This window comes from Caretta caretta, chromosome 18, assembly GCF_965140235.1.
Source record: "Caretta caretta isolate rCarCar2 chromosome 18, rCarCar1.hap1, whole genome shotgun sequence".
In the NCBI taxonomy this organism is placed as follows: Eukaryota; Metazoa; Chordata; order Testudines; family Cheloniidae; genus Caretta; species Caretta caretta.
The window spans coordinates 12,691,299-12,708,188 of NC_134223.1; the positions used below are offsets into that span (position 1 = coordinate 12,691,299).

At 42.1% G+C, this 16,890-nt stretch overlaps 1 protein-coding gene and 1 long non-coding RNA gene across 3 annotated transcripts; one reads left to right on the plus strand and one right to left on the minus strand.

Annotated features, from left to right (window-relative positions):
- The first annotated feature begins 1,018 nt into the window (after nucleotides 1-1,018).
- On the plus strand, nucleotides 1,019-13,208 carry DFFA (DNA fragmentation factor subunit alpha). 2 transcript variants are annotated; one of them, XM_048825060.2, is made up of 7 exons: nucleotides 1,019-1,238; nucleotides 3,235-3,396; nucleotides 4,161-4,294; nucleotides 5,292-5,481; nucleotides 5,690-5,844; nucleotides 6,826-7,025; nucleotides 12,895-13,208. In XM_048825060.2, the coding sequence occupies exons 1-7, from the start codon at nucleotides 1,112-1,114 to the stop codon at nucleotides 13,097-13,099; spliced, it is 1,173 nt and encodes a 390-aa protein (XP_048681017.2). In that variant the 5' UTR covers nucleotides 1,019-1,111; the 3' UTR covers nucleotides 13,100-13,208. The 2 variants fall into 2 exon arrangements, with proteins under 2 accessions (XP_048681017.2, XP_048681019.2); XM_048825062.2 differs by lacking the exon at nucleotides 12,895-13,208 and having other exon boundaries at nucleotides 1,023-1,238; nucleotides 4,155-4,294; nucleotides 6,826-9,072.
- LOC125624401 (uncharacterized) lies at nucleotides 8,601-12,901 on the minus strand. Its single transcript, XR_007353302.2, has 2 exons — nucleotides 12,706-12,901; nucleotides 8,601-11,206 (listed from the first exon to the last, which is right to left on the minus strand). It is a non-coding gene; the product is annotated as an uncharacterized LOC125624401 (long non-coding RNA).
- Nucleotides 13,209-16,890: the final 3,682 nt, after the last annotated feature.

A 16,890-nucleotide genomic window follows, 5' to 3' on the forward strand; every position in this document is an offset into this window, starting at 1 on the left:
TGGGTCAGATCCTGCAAACATTTATGTAAGTGAGTAACTATATTCTTGACTTCAATGGGACTACTCACATGAGGAAAGTTAGGACCTGGTCCTATGTGCATGGAGCTCCTTCACTGGATTGGGGCTATACTGATGCACTCATATGTTCACAGAAGCATACTCCGAGCTGTACATATATTTTATTTTTGTATATGTTATATTTCACAGTTGGTAAACATGTTTATAGCTGTGTTTATTAAATGCATATGAATATGTATATGCATTTAACTATGTAGTAATTTAATACTCTTTTTAATGGTACCACACTATTTTGTATATATTTACACTGTTTCCAGTTCTCACAATTTTTTTGTGAATCTCTTGCTAGTTGGGATTTTTCTTAAAGCCTGAGCTCCTGGAGTAAAGTGATTACAAGAGAATATCAGCTTTGGTTTAAAAAAGCTTTTATGGTTGTGGAGAAAAGCTTGAAAATGTGACTGAGCATACCCTATAGGTTCAGAAACCAGAAAGCAAAAAATAAAAATCCCAAATTTAATCTCTACATTTTAAAGTCAATCACATGATTTTTAAGGGATGACTCGTGATTTTGAACTATTGTGTGTTGGCAATACTGCATTTATATATTATATTATGTTGTGTGTTTGCATATGTTTTATTGGCAACATCCTATGCTGCACACGTTCCCCTCTGTAGTTCAGTTTTATGCCCTCTATTCTTTAACCTTTAAAACTGAAAATTACCCTGGAACTATTGACAGCAAGCCACACATACACACACACACAAAAAAAAAGACTAAAATGCGCTCCTGCCTTTTTAACGCGGCCTGATGGGAGTTAGAGGCTGGTCTGGCGGGAAAGGACTACATCTCCCAGCATGCAGGGGGAGAGGGAGAGGGAGGCAGCGTTAGGCAGGGGGAGTGGCCGCGAGGCTGATATGTAGAACGAACTACGTGGCCCGGCGTGCACCGGGGTTGGGCCTGTGGAAGAGCCACGCTCTGGGAGCAGGACTACAAGGTCCGGCATGCAGCGGGCTGGGGCTTGTCTTTGGGCCGAGGTGCGAGGGGAGCGGCTTAGCTGCCGTTGCTCCTCAGCCCCAGGGCTAGGAGCAGGAGATGGCGGGAGAGGCTCCCGGAAGCGGAGAGGGGGTCTCTCCGCGGAGGCAGTGCCTGATCCGGCGGAAGAGCCAGCGGGAGCACCACGGGGTGGCGGCCTCCTGCCTGCGGGAGCTGCGGAGCAAGGGTGAGGGGGAGCGGGGCAGGGATCCAGGCGATGGGGGAGGGATCCTGTAGGTGGGGGGAGGGGCAGCCTGGGAGAGAGGGAGCTGGGGGGGGGGCAGGGAAACAGTAAATGGGGGCGAGTCGGGGAAGAAGGATGGGGGGCGGGGACGTTTGTTGCAGCCCCCCTCCCCTATCATACTGTGCCGCCTGAATTACTCCAGCGAGCCTTTCCTGTTGTGGTGGCCCCTCTCTTTTCACAGCTGGGCAACCCCACATTGGCGTTGTGGGGAGGAATCGGGCATAGGAAACAGGGTGTGAGAGAGGTGCCGTGTGACTGGGAGGGTGCTGGGGTTAGATAGAGCAGTGGCTCTCAAACCTTTCCAGATTACTGTACCCCTTTCGGGAGTCTGGTTTGTCTCACGTACCCCCAAGTTTCCTCTCACGTAAAAACTACTTGCTTACAGAATCAGACGTAAAAATGCAAAAGTGTCACAAAACATTACTGAAAAATTGCTCACGTTCTCATTTTTTTACCATATAATTATAAATCAATTGGAATATAAATATTGTACTTTACATTTCCTTGTATATTATATAGACCAGTATAAACAAGTCATTGTCTATGTGAAATTTTAGTTTGTACTGACTTCGCTCGTACTTTTTATGCAGCCTTTTGTAAAACAAAGCAAATATCTAGATGAGTTGATGTACCATTGAGGCAGAGATTCCCTTTGTGGACTGCGGGTAGGCTGCTGGGAAACTTTAGTTTTATTTCAGTACTGAAATTGGCACTGTGCCACGGTGGCCCATTCTGCTTCCTGCTGGGGGCCTCTCCACAAGTGGTGCTGGGCATCAGCGCCTTGGCATCATGTACTACATGAGTGAAGGGCTGCACTTGGGAACTTTCCTTGGCCAGCTATCCATTCAACACATGGCTTTAAGATTATGAATTTTAAATACTGTTGAATCCAGACTTTGCCCATGAAATGTGATCCTTGGCATTAATAGCCCCCTGGCTTATGAGTGATGTGTGTGTAGAGCCCCACTGTTGGTTTCTTTAGGTTCTAGGAGGCTGGCAGAGTTAAATCTCCCACATGCCCAGAGGCACTGAGCTATCAAGTCCCACATACATCACTGTAGATGCTTCTCAGGTACAGCTCATGTCATGTTAAAGGTTAAGCCTCGTAATTGCATTAAAGATTTTTAAGCTCCATTAGAGACGAAAATTGTTTTGGCTAAATCTATACTATTCCCTTCAGAGAATACAGGCTGTGTGTACTTGTCTTGTGCTCTTCTTTAAAATGACTATGTAGGTTTGTCTTGCATATGCAAGTATAAATGGCTAAGAGAGTATTCTGATCTCTTAAGTCTCCTTGCCTCTGTGGGTTCCCCTCAACTGCCAAGGTGCTGATAGGCACTACAATCACTTAAAACTGTTGACAAACAATGGATGTGTGTTGCTGGACAAGCCTTGATACCTAGTGCAGCTGGAAAGGCATTCTTATTTATTTGTGTTATCTGGTCTGGCTGGGGGAGCTCCCAGCCCAACCTCTCGACACCCACCTGTTTCTCCTGGATCTATCCAGCAACATTTCATGAGTCTGTCTGTATGACCTTTCCACCTTTTATGTCGTAGACCAGCAGGATAGAGGATTAAAATTGAGGACCTCTCCCGGTGTCAAGATAGGGAGATTTGGAAAATGTGCACGTGAAAATGTAGTTTCTAGGCTGCTCAGCCACATTTGGCCTTGTAAAGGAGGATGAACTCCCAGGAAAGGAGCATTTTTTGAGCTTGTATCAGGAACAGCATTAAAAATGTGGATTGATGGAGACAAATTAGTAAACATAAACCAGAGAAGAGTTGATGTACAGAATCTGCGTGTCGACAGGGGCCATTCACTTACCTATCCTAGCGGTAGCCCCAAGGGAAATTTGTGTCTGTCATATGTGCATAAAGGACAGTGTTTTTGCCTTGCCAAACTTCCTTCTGCCTCATGAAAACACTTTATCTTCTGTAGCCTGTGACATTCTGGCCATTGACAAGGCCTGGGAGCCCATCACCTTAGTTCTGGCAGAGGATGGCACCATTGTGGATGATGAAGATTACTTCCTGTGTTTACCGCCCAACACCAAGTTTGTGGCACTGGCCAGGAATGAAAAGTGGACCAGCAGCTCCACAGGTACAAGGCTGGAGGGGAACGTATTGTGATGGAGTTCCCCCGCTTCAGGGTGCCACCTGGGACTGGGGTCCCACTGAGCTTGCCACACTTATGTCTTAACTTTCCAGACACCAAGACCTCCACTGAAGATGGACTGATGACTCTGCTGGAGGCCTAGTTTAAGTTACCACCTCTGCACTCCCTCGCCTCGGGCTTGAGCGGAGCAAGTGTTACAGACCTGGTGATATTGGTCCTTTGCCCTCCTATTCACTTACAGAAACTCGCTTGTGCTGAAAACTGTGGAAAGGACAGATGATGATGATGATTATGGTGATGATAATTAAGGGGTGGGAAGAATAGCAGCCAAGATTGAGAAGAGGTGTGAGGGACAATTCTTTCTTCACAGGAAGTCTTGACATAGACACCATGAAAAGAGACTTTTTAAAAAATGCTTTAAATGTTAAACACCCCATTCTCCCTCTAATCTCACATAGACAGATCAGTGCAAGAGGCTGAGTCCAAAAGGCTAATGATTATTTCCTGGAAGCAACATTTTGAACACTCTCTAATTCTAGTGTAGATTTCATAGCTGTGATTCCAACTCTGAGGTAAGAAAACCCCTCTAGCTCAAAGCTTAGAAGCTGTTTAATTTACCACATCTATCTCCTGTTCAGCAGCTTTGTTCATACACCCCCTCAGTAAGGGCTTTTTGGATTTTGTTGTTGTGATCTTTGCAACCATGAGTTTTTCCACTCTTATGACTGTGGTCATTTCTCAAGTGTCAGATGGGGGCACAGCCTGGCTCTCAAGGGAGTCCATAGATGAAGTGGATAGCGGTGAATCGAAGTGGAAGCATCTGGCAAGACAGTTGAAGGATGACCTGTCCAGCATCATTTTGATGTCTGAGGAAGACCTCCAGGTATAGTGAGAACCCATATGTCACACTTCTCTCCTTCCTTTAGTTTCCTCATTAGAAGGGAGATGGTGAAATCTTAGGAAAGGAAAATGCATACTGTTGACTTGGCTCTGGTGCAGGAGTGAAGTTCTGCTCTTGGGGAAATGTTCTCCCAATGGAATGAATAGGCTTTTGAAAATGACACTGTGTAAATCATTCTTTTACACACACAATACACCATCTGTTCTCCATTACCTCGCTCACTTGATCCAGCATCCCTCCTCTCCAGGCTGACTCTCATCTTTTCTACCTTCTCTCCCATACTGATGCTATATCCCTACAGTTTTTTGGTTCTCAGACATAGACTGATTCATCTCTCATCCCATGTGTTTTTTCATTCCTCACGAAGCTCTTAGTTCCTTCCTATAGGGTTTGTATCCTGGCCTCCAACCACACCTGTCCTTGTTTGTCTTGCACTTTGGTCTATGGAGGGGTTTAGAAGACTTGATTATTGGTTCCAAGTAAATGATCAGCTGCATGCCAGAACACTTCCCGCCCCTTAACATCTGTGCATAACAGGATTTGGTCTTAATGATTGCTGCTTGTAGTACTCATTCAGCAGTCTGGATCAAAAGTTACTTTCCAAAAGCCAGTCCCTGTGGGTGTTGGCATGTCTCACTCAAACTGATCAGTGGGGCTTTCACTGTAAAATTGTTAGAATTTCTCTGTGTTGTTTCAAAAGTAGGCGATAATTTCACACCTTTCTGAGGGACATTTGACTGTAGGTAAAGAACTTTGGCTTGTGGGAGTGCCAGTTAGAACGACTTATAACCTGGCTGACTTGACTTGGAAATGCCTAATAAAACTTGCTGTATCCTTGCAAGGTTGAGACTTTTTCTCCGTACGGGTGACTTGGGAGGTATGCCATCTTTATAGCTCTGTTGTAGTCAGTCCGATAGAACAATTAAAATGAGGCTTACCTAAATCGTTCCATATAGCAGGACTCCACTGTTTCGTTTAGGTTCTCATTGATGTACCATGTTCAGACTTGGCCCAGGAGCTTTCCCAGAATCAACCAAAAACCCAGATGTTACAGGACACCCTGCAGCAGGCGCTGGACAGACGAGAAGAAGAACGCCAATCCAGACAGCTTCTGGAACTCTACATGAAGGCCTTAAAGAATGAAGACAGCATCTTAACCAAGGCATCAGGTAAGGAGCATGAGCAACTTTCCAGAGACATCTGAAAGGGATTAAAGGGGAGGGGAAATGAGAAAGCTGCATGAGCCATTGCTGCTGTGAAGGAGCTTGTGATGACGCTGCTGTAGTTGGTGCAAACTGATCAAACTGCATTCCCAGCCCTCCACTTGTGTTCATGCTGCTGGCTACTGTTAAACACTGTCTCCCTGCTACTTTTCAGAACCTGACGCTGCACCCAGGGAGGAGATGAATGTAGTCAACACTGATAGCAGCAGTGCAGGTGCCTCCGCCAAAAGATCACTCAGTAGCGGGATCCTTGCTGCACTGAAAGAGAAACCTGCCCCAGAACTCAGCTTAGACAGTCAGGATCTAGAGGTTGGTAACTTTTGGTCTTCACCCTGTTCTAGGCAGGCTGACTGGCATCTCCCTGTGCAGAGAAGGGTCTCCTTTCACCTCTGGAGACCCAAGTGTTAACTCTAGTTTAAGGCACAAAGGTAATGAGATTTGGTCTTCTCTCTCCACTTTATTAAACCCTGGTACAGTATGGTGATCTTTTGTTCAAAATCCCAGCACTGTGGAACCTTGCCACAGCATATACTTCCTCCATGCGTGGAGCTCCCCTGTGGTATCCTGTCTTTTTCCCAAGCAGTACAATTACTCAAATTCCCTTCTCCCCAAAAGGAACCCATCATGGGAACTTCTTGTGAGCTTTGTCAACTAGTCATAGGAAATGGTCACCCAGAATTCAAACTAGGAATATTTTACAAGCTAGCTCTTTGAATGCAAATCTGCATTTAGCAGTATTTTTTTTCTTTTCATATTACCAGGCCAGCTAAAGGTCCCAGTAAAACAGAAAAACAACGTAAATAAACCCTTATCTTGGAAAGGTGAAGGTTTCTAGAATTGCCTCTCATCCTGAAGAGTTTTCATCTTGGTTGCAAGGACCTGTGACTTCCTTGTTTGTTTCTCCCTACTGTTGACAAAAGGGAGTGTAAATGTATTGATTTTGTTTGGCTGGATTTAAGTCATTCAGGCACCTACTGGACCTTTCCAGCTCCTAACTTCCAGATGCCAAGTAGAATTAAAAACAAATTAGGCTTGAAAGGTAGAAACTTTAAGTCAGGGAATTGTGAAGCTCAAGGATAAATGTGTTAGACCCCAGTGAGTTTTTGGTCTTAATTAAATTTACCAAATCATTGCTTGTGTTTCAGCAGTTCTCTCATGGATCCACCTATTTTTACTTTGGGGGGAAGGGTTCAGTTCAGGAGGAGTGTACCACTAGAAGAAATTCTGGCTGTTGTAAAAGACAAGGTGTGGGGCACTGAGGCTCAGTGTGTCCAACTTTTTATTTCACAGCTGGTTTTCAAGGAAGACACAGAAGTCTTGGCTCTGGCACTGTGCTGGGATAAGCAGAAGACTGAAGCTCTCCAACAGGCCTGTGATCAGGAGCTCTCCAGGCGCTTACAGCAAGTGCAGGCTCTACGCTCCCTGAGGAGTATATCAAAGGGCAAGAAAAAGCTGCCCTGGGGAGACTGGTTGAGTTCAAAACGCAAGAAGTAAGAGACTTCGCAGCACTGCTGCTGACAGTGCTTTAAATGTCAAAGAAACATAGGTCTCTTGTGTATTAGAGCCAACACAAGCAAATGGTGTGTTAAATTCCCCAAGTACCATAGTTTTCTGGTCATACTATGCCCTGCCTCTAGAGAACTAAAAACTGGGCTTGTCTCTGCCTCTGTGTTGTTAACAGACAGGTTTAATCCCTCTAGTGAGAGTCTAGGATCTCACGTAACCAAAGGCTTTATTTTTTTCAGAGTAGTGGTACTTGTCAAATTTTCTGTAGTCCAGAAACCAGTGTCCTGCTAAATGCTGCATTAGAGAGGTATTTTTGAATGAAGAACTGGGAGCCAGGTGCTCTTGAGTTCTAATCATTATCTCTTCCCTCCTGTCTTTCAGATGCAGGGAGTTACTTACTCAGAGGGGTACTGTGAGGCTAAGCCTTGGTGTACTCTTCAAGTTTTACTGGCATACCTATGTCAGGTAGGAGGGGGGAAATCACACCTCTAACCAACATAGTTGTGCAATCAAAGGGCCTAGTGTAGGTGTATTTCTACTAGCAAAAGAATTATTTTACAGGTATAGCTTACTCCATTCAGGGAACTGGTTTAAGCAAGAGAACTTTTGCTAGCATAAGCTGTGTCTCCACTTGGGGTATCTGTGGGTTTCCTCTACCCATATACTGGTAACTTCTTTCAAGTATAGACAATGCCCAAGTTAGAGGGCACTTTAAACGCTGTGTGAGCATGAGGGTTTTCATACCAAATTCTGAGGCTGCACAGGAGAGTGCAGACCAAGCACATTCTCTTCAGATTATTTTCTAAACAGAGTGCAATAGTGAGAGATGCAGTGTTCTCAGTGCCTGTTCCTGGTGAGGTTTATTACAATTTGTTGTAGTCAGACTGCCAGTGTGCAGACTTTTTCCAACTACCACTTTATGTGGCATTGACTGAGAACGAGTCTGGGATCCAGGGACTTGAGGTTCAAATCCTGGTTCTGATAATCTCTTGCTGTGTAACTGATCAAATCATATTTTAATTTTTGTGCCATTATTTCCACATGCTACTACCTCCCCCTGCGGGAGGAGAGTGAGAACTGATGTTTGTCAAGCATGCCGAAAATTAAAATGCTTGGTTTTTAAAGGGCTTCAGGGAGAAAACTTCATTTTTGGGCCTGTCTATATTCCTATATTTTTATACAACATAATGACACTGTTCTTATTGACTGGCCCTTTTTTTTAAAATAATTTGAAACACTTTTAATGGAGAACTTTAATATTAAAAGCTTATTATACTATTAAGCTGTTTTATTGTGATGCTCTCACATACTGCCTGGCTTGCTATATATCTCCAAGAACATGACTGTCTAATTATTGGAAACACCCTGATATCACCCAAGCACCAAGGGGGCTTGTCGTCTCAGACTTTTTTTTTTAATTGTAGAGTTTGTGGCAGTTAGCCTTCCCAAAGGTGCCATTTGGCCTTGACCCACATTAATGTTGGTAACAGTGCATTAGCACATACATTCTCTATTGATAGTTCTGTCCTAGGAGAGCAAAAGATAAAAATGCTGAAGCATTTAAAAGGGGCGGTGAATATTTAATATACACAATTATACAGTATTTCCAACATTGCAAAACCCATTAATCTAATATTAGGTTAAGCATTGGAGTAGATAAGTCACTTAATGTATAGCAAAGCTGAACATTCAGAAATGCCCCTTGTGTACAGATGTTGCAATCTAGCTTTTAATGAATGAGCCATAACTACAATGCTTACTGTAGTTATAATGAACATAACCCTGAACCAGTTCTAGTGTCTGATGTAACTTAAGCAAAAATCTGCTGTCTTATAGGAAAACTAAGTTTAACTTTTATTTCCTATAAAACCATGCTGAATCTTAATTAGGAGTAGGTGTGAGTTAAGGATGTCATTTACTTCTTTCTAATTGAAAGGTATTACCTAGACTTAAACATGGGATCCTGATTGCCAAGAACCTACTGAAGTGCTGTCTTGTCTCTATGAAATAAAAGCTCACTCTTGGCCTGAACTACCCCTTTCTTTTACAATGGAACAATATGTGTCTGTGAGTTGGACAGGGAAAACAATAGTTTATCACACTACTTATTTACCTTCTCACATTGTAAGCAATTTTCCTGCCACAGGGGATGGCTTTTCTCCTGTTGTAGGCGGCCATAGTAGCTGTATAGAATGTTTGTTCATGCTACTCAGGCAAAAAACCATACCTTATTCAACTGTGTAAAGATAATTACTCGAGTACAAATTCAGCAATGAACTAGACCAGCCAGCACCATGCTTTTCAGTTTACTGATTTTCCTACTGGGCAAAGAACAGTTGAAGGCTTGTCAGCTTTTTCATTATAAAGCCTTATATTCTGAGGGGTACATTTCATGCAAAGCTGAAACTTAGTAAGCAAAAGTTCAACCCAGTATTGAAGATCCTGTTGGGCCCCCATTTATGTAAGAGAAACAGAAGTTGCATGATGTGGGACTCTATCCTGGGAAGCAGTGACAGAAAAAGATTTGGGGATTGTGGTGGATAATCAGATGAATACGAGCTTCCAATGTGATGTTGTGGCCACAAGAGCTAATGTGATAACTGGGATGCATAAACAGGGAAATCTCAGGTAAGAGTAGAGGTTATTTCACTATTGTACTTGGCACTGATGTGACTGGAATACTGTCTCAATTCTGGTGCCCATAATTCAAGAAAGATGTTAATAAATTGGAGAGGATTCAGAGACGAGCCATGAGAATGATGAAAGGATTAGAAAACATGCCTTAAAGTGATATTCTCAAGGAGCTCAAAAAGAAAAGGAGGACTTGTGGCACCTTAGAGACTAACCAATTTATTTGAGCATGAGCTTTCGTGAGCTACAGCTCACTTCATTGGAGCTCAATTATTTAGCTTAACAAAGAAGGTTAAGGGGTGATTTAATTACAGTCTATAAGTATCTACATGGGGAATCTGCAATCTAGCAGAGAAATGTATAAAATGACCCAATGGGTGGAAGTGAAGCTAGACAAATTCAGACTAGAAATAAGGTGTAAATTTTAAAAATTGAATACTTGATCATTGAAACAATTTACCAAGTGGTGGATTCTACATCACTGACAATTTTTAGATCAAGATTGGATGTTTTTTTTCTAAAAGATACGCTCTAGGAATTATTTGGGAAAATTCTATGCCCTGGGTTATAGAGGAGGTCAAACTAGGTGATCACAACTCTCCCTTCTTGCCTTGGAATCTATGAAGCTTACTCTTAATTTATACTAAACAGTAATGAAAGATGTGTCTCATGTATAGGTTAATGTTGACACAAAAAGCAAACTACTGGTAGTTGTAACAACATTAAAGATAAGGGTGCAGATATTAGAAAAAAAAACACAAAATAGGTCTTCCAAAAAAAATTTAAACTAAGAGAAGTGAAGTCTTTCCCAGAGCAAGCTTTACAGTGATGTAGTATAAAGTAGGAGGTTGTACCAGCTAAAGGTATGAAAAACCTAAGGAGCAAGAATAAAAAACAGCATGATCCTTGCAGCTCCACTATAGATAATGCCAATGTAACTATTTATTAAACCTGCTCCTGCAGTCCCTCCTCCCCTTAGAGAATTTTGGGGAAATGAGAACTGCAGGATCAGACCACGAGTTGTTGGGCAGTTGACATTTCAGCCTTTTATCTGAACTGTAGCCCAAATAGTAACAACTTGGTACTTTTCAAGATGCTCAGTCTCTATATTTGCACTCCATTTCAATCATAAAATTATTTCTGTCTATACATTTCTATTCAGTTTTTATTAGAGAATGAGGATGGGGAGAGAGAGACTAATCACACTTATTACAAAGAGATAGTATTTGTTCACAGAGAAGCAGTCACTGATAATATTCATTCTGATGGAGGCAGCTGTTGCTAAAGCCACTCTAAAATAGAGCTTCAGGAAGCTATTTTGTTAGCAGGAGGAGAAAGTCTTCCGGAATAAGTTCCTGCAGGGGGACTTTTCCCATGCTCGAGGTAGTTGAATGGCAGACCTCTCTTGCCGGTTGGCCAGCTCTACCTCCTCCTCCGTCAGGGATGTGTCCTCCATCTGGGATATCCAGTCAACCAGTGCAGAGAGGAAAGTGGGCAAGGTGCTTCTCTTTACCTCTGTCCGTTCCTGCAAGTACTTGTAAAAAAAGAAAGAATTATTAATCTTAGGGGGAGAAACCCTTCCTCCAAGTGAGAAAGGGAAGCCTAAAGTGTGGCTGAAAGGCACATCCTGGCACAGAGAAGAAGGTCACCTAACATGTACGTCTGTACTTCCAGAAACAGTTGCCAACTATTTCTATCAATGTATTTCAGCAACACTGGGGCAAGCTAGCAGTGTGCAAAATCATGGTTTCCCAATTACTTTTTTTGCATGCTCTGAGTCCAGCAGTAAGACATTAGGGGGATACTTAATGTTCATAAAACACTGAATTCCTCATTTGAAAAGAGCTGTTGCTGATCACAATATTATCTTTAAGTCAACACAATCATTCCATTCTCATATGGAAAGGTAGAGCTGTTCCCAGGGCCATATAATGATAGCTTAGGCATCTTAAAGGAACACCAACTGGAAATCTAGTCAGTTATTAAGAAGAACTAAAAGATATTGCACCTGCCAATTTCTTTGGTCATACAATCATCTTCCTTTTTGTTTTAAAATTATTTTATTTTCCCTATTGCTCAAGACCCAGGCAAACAAGATGCTTATATAAAAGAAATGGAAACTGCGTACACAGTAAACTGACTTTTTCCCCCTCTAAGATTTCAATTAATAGTAGTCATAATGTTACTTGCCATAGCAGGTATAAAAGACAGAAGCATTATTTTTAATGTGTCCTTTTAAAAATTCTGTTACTGTCTTCAACATCCTTTAAAAGTCTCACCAAAAAAAATGTCAAGAGCTTTCAGCTAATAAAGTACAATGCTGTAGCTCATTCTATAATTTCAGTGAAAAATCCTTTTTTAATGGTCAAGTTTATGTACTGGTTCTTGGATCTTTTTCAAAAGAGTACAGTAAATCAAACACTTAAAGCTGAAAACTCTTTAAATGGCTAACGTAATGACATTTTTTTAGAAACTAGTAAAAGCATTCAATTATCTTTATAAATTAAGGTACTTTTTTAGTGTAGACACATATAGGCAGCTAAGTGACTAGGCCATTATGTTATTGGAGTATTCAGTTCAGAGCCAGAGTTCCCTGTCTGGGGCTGACAAATCTTTTACGGCAAGATAGGATCATTTATAATGAAAAGTGCTAACGCACTTCAACAAACTGCAGCTCCATTGAGTTGTGACCATTTCTGGGGTGGAGGAAACAGCAGCTAACTGACACAATGATTGTATGTGTATGTTGCGGGGAGGGAAAGATTTTTGGTCAGGGACAACGGGTCAAGCCATTATGCTTATTAAATTTCCCTAGGACTTTAATGTCAGGGGAGCACAGACAGGACCCCAATGTTGAAAGTCTCATCTAAATGATGTACAAACAACATAGTACAAACAAGGCAGTTGTTGAGGCAGGTCAGCCTTTTGGTACTCTGAGGAAGTACCAAATCCCCACTAAAGAAAGGACTGGGATAAACAAGAGGAAATAGAGGGCACAGAGCAGAAAAAGGGGGAACTGAAACAAACCAATACCTCAGATTCTCCTGTTATTAGATCCTGGCAATTTGAGTACCCTGTGGCCCCAGATGAGAAACTCTTGTTCACCTGGGTACAGTGCAAAGAAGAGTGAATAACAAGCATTATAGATATAATGGGTTTTTATCCATTCTCCGCTTACCTTGCTGTCTTTCAATATGTGTCTTTCCTGTACTGGACATGCAGCAGCCCCCATCATCCAGGAGACAGAAGTCAGCAGAAGAAACAGGCAGAGTGGTGGATGTATGTGGAACACTGCCTGATAGAGCTCTGCAACAAGCTACTTCCCTGCCTCGCAAGTTTGTTTTTTTTTTCTCTGGGCTGGAGCAAAACGTCCAGCTCAGTTATTTTTATATTACAGCAGCCCCCCTTTTCTCAGCTTATGCAGTGACGTAAAAAAACCAAAGAGCAATTAACTTCCCAACAATACACTGTTTGGATTTAACCCTTAATTAGCGCTTCTGGATTGTGCTGCTATTAAAGTGTGTATTTGCTGTTAATTTAAGCTGCATATGCATTCTGTTTGCTAAAAAAACTGCATCATTTCCTCACCATTATTCCTATATTCCAGGCAGTCTTGAGTACAAAATAGGGTGATTTAGCTGCAAATGATTCATGAGTGTGGATTTTGTGCATGGGTTTGGAGATGGGAGGAGAGGCTGCAGAGCCAATTTAAAGGCAGAAGCATTGCACCTTACACTATCCTGAATGATCAAAGTTTAACCTCTAACATGGCAAGAATCCTCCACTGCAGCAACCCACTGAAGTCATGGGTTTCAAAAATGTAATGATTAATACATCTGAGCAAACTACATCCTGGAAGGTTTCAGAGTAACAGCCATGTTAGTCTGTATTCGCAAAAAGAAAAGGAGTACTTGTGGCACCTTAGAGACGAACCAATTTATTTGAGCATAAGCTTTCGTGAGCTACAGCCAATACAGCTAAAGCTTATGCTCAAATAAATTGGTTCGCCTCTAAGGTGCCACAAGTACTCCTTTTCTTTTTACATCCTGGAAGTTGTTTCTTCCTTGTGGTCGCCTAGTCAGAAAGAAGCTGCCCTGGCTGAATATCCTCATGGAGTGACATGTCCTGAGTTGATCACCTAGCCTCAATGGTGGTTTGTCTTCTAGGACCATGGCTGCAGACTCAACTGTTAGGATACAGATATTTAGGCCTGTCTGTAAAGGCCTGTACTCTAAGAATTTAGATGTATTCTTATCACTTGGCTAGTTATAGAGATATAAAAGAATCAAAAAAAGAAAAGGAGTACTTGTGGCACCTTAGAGACTAACCAATTTATTTGAGTTAGTCTCTAAGGTGAGACGGCTGTTCCTCTGAAAAGAATCAAAATCACTGCCTGCCGGTGTAAGGGCCTTCTCTTACTGTGACAGTCTGAGGCCCTGTTCTTAGGCTAAGACCTTTGGCTAAGCAACAGAGGCAGCCATAAACTGGGAAGTGACCTGTCACATCCTCACATTCCAAACTAGTCACATTGAAAGAAGGTGCTATTGGGTTGTTAGGAATACAATCCTGTCCTGATAATGCCTATCACCTCCAGAGAAAGGGAAGTGCCTAGAAAATGTAAAAGGAAACTTAGTTTGATAGCATCCTGTCTGGCAAGAACTCACTTATCAATAGCTGGGATGTGAAATCCTCACTTCTGTATTGTTTTGTCATTATAGTTCCCACTCTGCTATTGTTTGTCCATATAATCTCTGATGGTTCTGTGATTGTTTCTGTCTGCTGTGTAATTAATTTTGCTGGGTGTAAACTAATTAAGGTGGTGGGTTATAATTGGTTACATAATCATGTTACAGTATGTTAGGATTGGTTAGTTAAATTTCAGGAAAATGATTGGTTAAGGTATAGCTAAGCCGAACTCAAGTTTTACTGGTTTCAGAGTAACAGCCGTGTTAGTCTGTATTCGCAAAAAGAAAAGGAGTACTTGTGGCACCTTAGAGACTAACCAATTTATTTGAGCATGAGCTTTCGTGAGCTACAGCTCACTTCATCCTATGCATCCGATGAAGTGAGCTGTAGCTCACGAAAGCTCATGCTCAAATAAATTGGTTAGTCTCTAAGGTACCACAAGTACTCCTTTTCTTTTTTCAAGTTTTACTATATAGTCTGCAGTCAATCAGGAAGTGGGGGGGTGTGAGTGGGGGAAATGGGAACAGGGAATGGGGGTGGGGAAATTGGAATCATGTTTGGCTAAGGGCAGGAATGTGAACAGGGACACAGGTGTAAGGCTCTGTGGTGTCAGAACTGGGAAGGAGGATACTAAGAAAGGAAACTGGAATCATGCTTGTTGGAAGTTCACCCCAATAAACATCGAATTGTTTGCACCTTTGGACTTCGGGTATTGTTGCTCTCTGTTCATGCGAGAAGGACAAGGGAAGTAAGTGGGTGAAGGAATAAGCCCCCTAACATCAACCCTCTTCAAAGGGAGCAGAAACCTTGGGAATGGCTACAGCTCTGCTGGAGGGTCTGTCAGAGAAGCCTTGCTTTGTTTAAAACAAGTTTGAGATCACTTACAATTAAACAACTGAGGTGTTTTTTCTCTTAGTGCTGTGAAGTGTAGTTATATCACTTTCAAAGGCTTCCATTCCCTTCACAGAAGTGAGCAGTAGCATCACAACAGTTCTTTGAAGAAGATGTTAACAGGCAGCTGGAATGAAATCTTGAAATGCTAGGGATCCACTGAGAGCATCTAAAGGGGGAAGGATGCAGTTTGGATCTGCCTGAAGTTCTTTGGGGGAGCATATGAGGCTCACTCAATTTCTTTCCTACACCCCAACACAGCAATAGTTGGAACCTTTGACAGACTGAGTATAATTTGGATTAAGGAGTCCTAGCAATAATTTGGAGCTAGAAGCAGAACTGAAGGCATACGGGTCTTTTGGTTTGTGAATGTATCCAACATATTTAAATCGTATACTTTGCATTTGAAAGAGATTTACCAATATTAACTAAATAGCTGCCACCAGTCATGAGGTGTATAGGCTCTGTCCAGCAGTTGGCAAGGAAAGGGTTAAACTTCTGCCTCAGTCGGCCCAGAGTGCAGGAGTTTGCAGGGAGGGCAGCTGTGCAGAATGAATTATTTCTCCCTCCCAGGTCATTATAAGAGGGGTATACTCTGGGGACCCAGGGCCTCTAGGGCTTTATCTACAGTAGAGAAAATGTCTGTGCTATGACTGGACCCCCAACATGTTTAATGTCATACACTAGTCCTCCAAATGGTTTACATGCCTATTAAATATAGCTGTTTTGATTAGGCTTGCCTTCAGCAGAACTAAACACCAGTTTAATCTGCACAGTGTAAGTGCTAGTGTGGATGGCACTAAAATAGTACCCGTAGTCTTCCACCTACTGTCACAGAGGGCACTACAGCTTTTTCAGAATCTGTGTCTTCTGTGGGCCTTGCCAGGAACTGTGGGAGATGTACCCAGAGAACACTGCCACTGAAACTGTTTAGAAGAGTGCTAGTGTGCAATAGTTCAGAACACTAATCAGCATGGGTCTATTCTCCTCCCTCCACCTTCCCCCAAGTTAATTCTTTAATGTAGACGGGAGAGTAACATTAGGGAAGGAAATAATACTCAGTCATTCCTGGCTCTTAAATTCTGTGCTCATTCCTATAATGACAGATGATCATCCCCTTTCTAGATATGGTAAAACTAAAGCTGAAAAAAGTTGCACAGAATCACATGGCAAGACAATATCAGAACTGGGAATGGATTTTAGAAATCCTGAATCTGATGCCCCTCTCTAATCAATAGTCTTTGCTATGCTACTTTTAGATCCTAATTCTAAAAATATTATCCTGTCTCTGCAGTCTTGCCAACCCTGAACCTTCAAAAATCATGAGTCATGTTTATTTTTTAAAAACAGATTTGGGGTTCTTTATATTTGCCTTCTAGTTTCTGAGCCTTTAGGGTAAACTTAGTCATATTTTCAAGCTTTTTTCCAAAACTATGAGAGCTAGAAACTTTTTTTTAAATGAAAGCAGAGATTCTTATGAAATCACTTCACTCCAGGAGCTCAGGTTTTATGAAAAACACCAAATATCACAGGTGTTGGCAACACTGTCTCAGTTGCTATAATGCTAAGAAGCAGTTAAAGACAACTCCATGCTGAGTGCAGTCTGAAATAGTAGTTTAAAGAGACTCACTCCTCATGGAG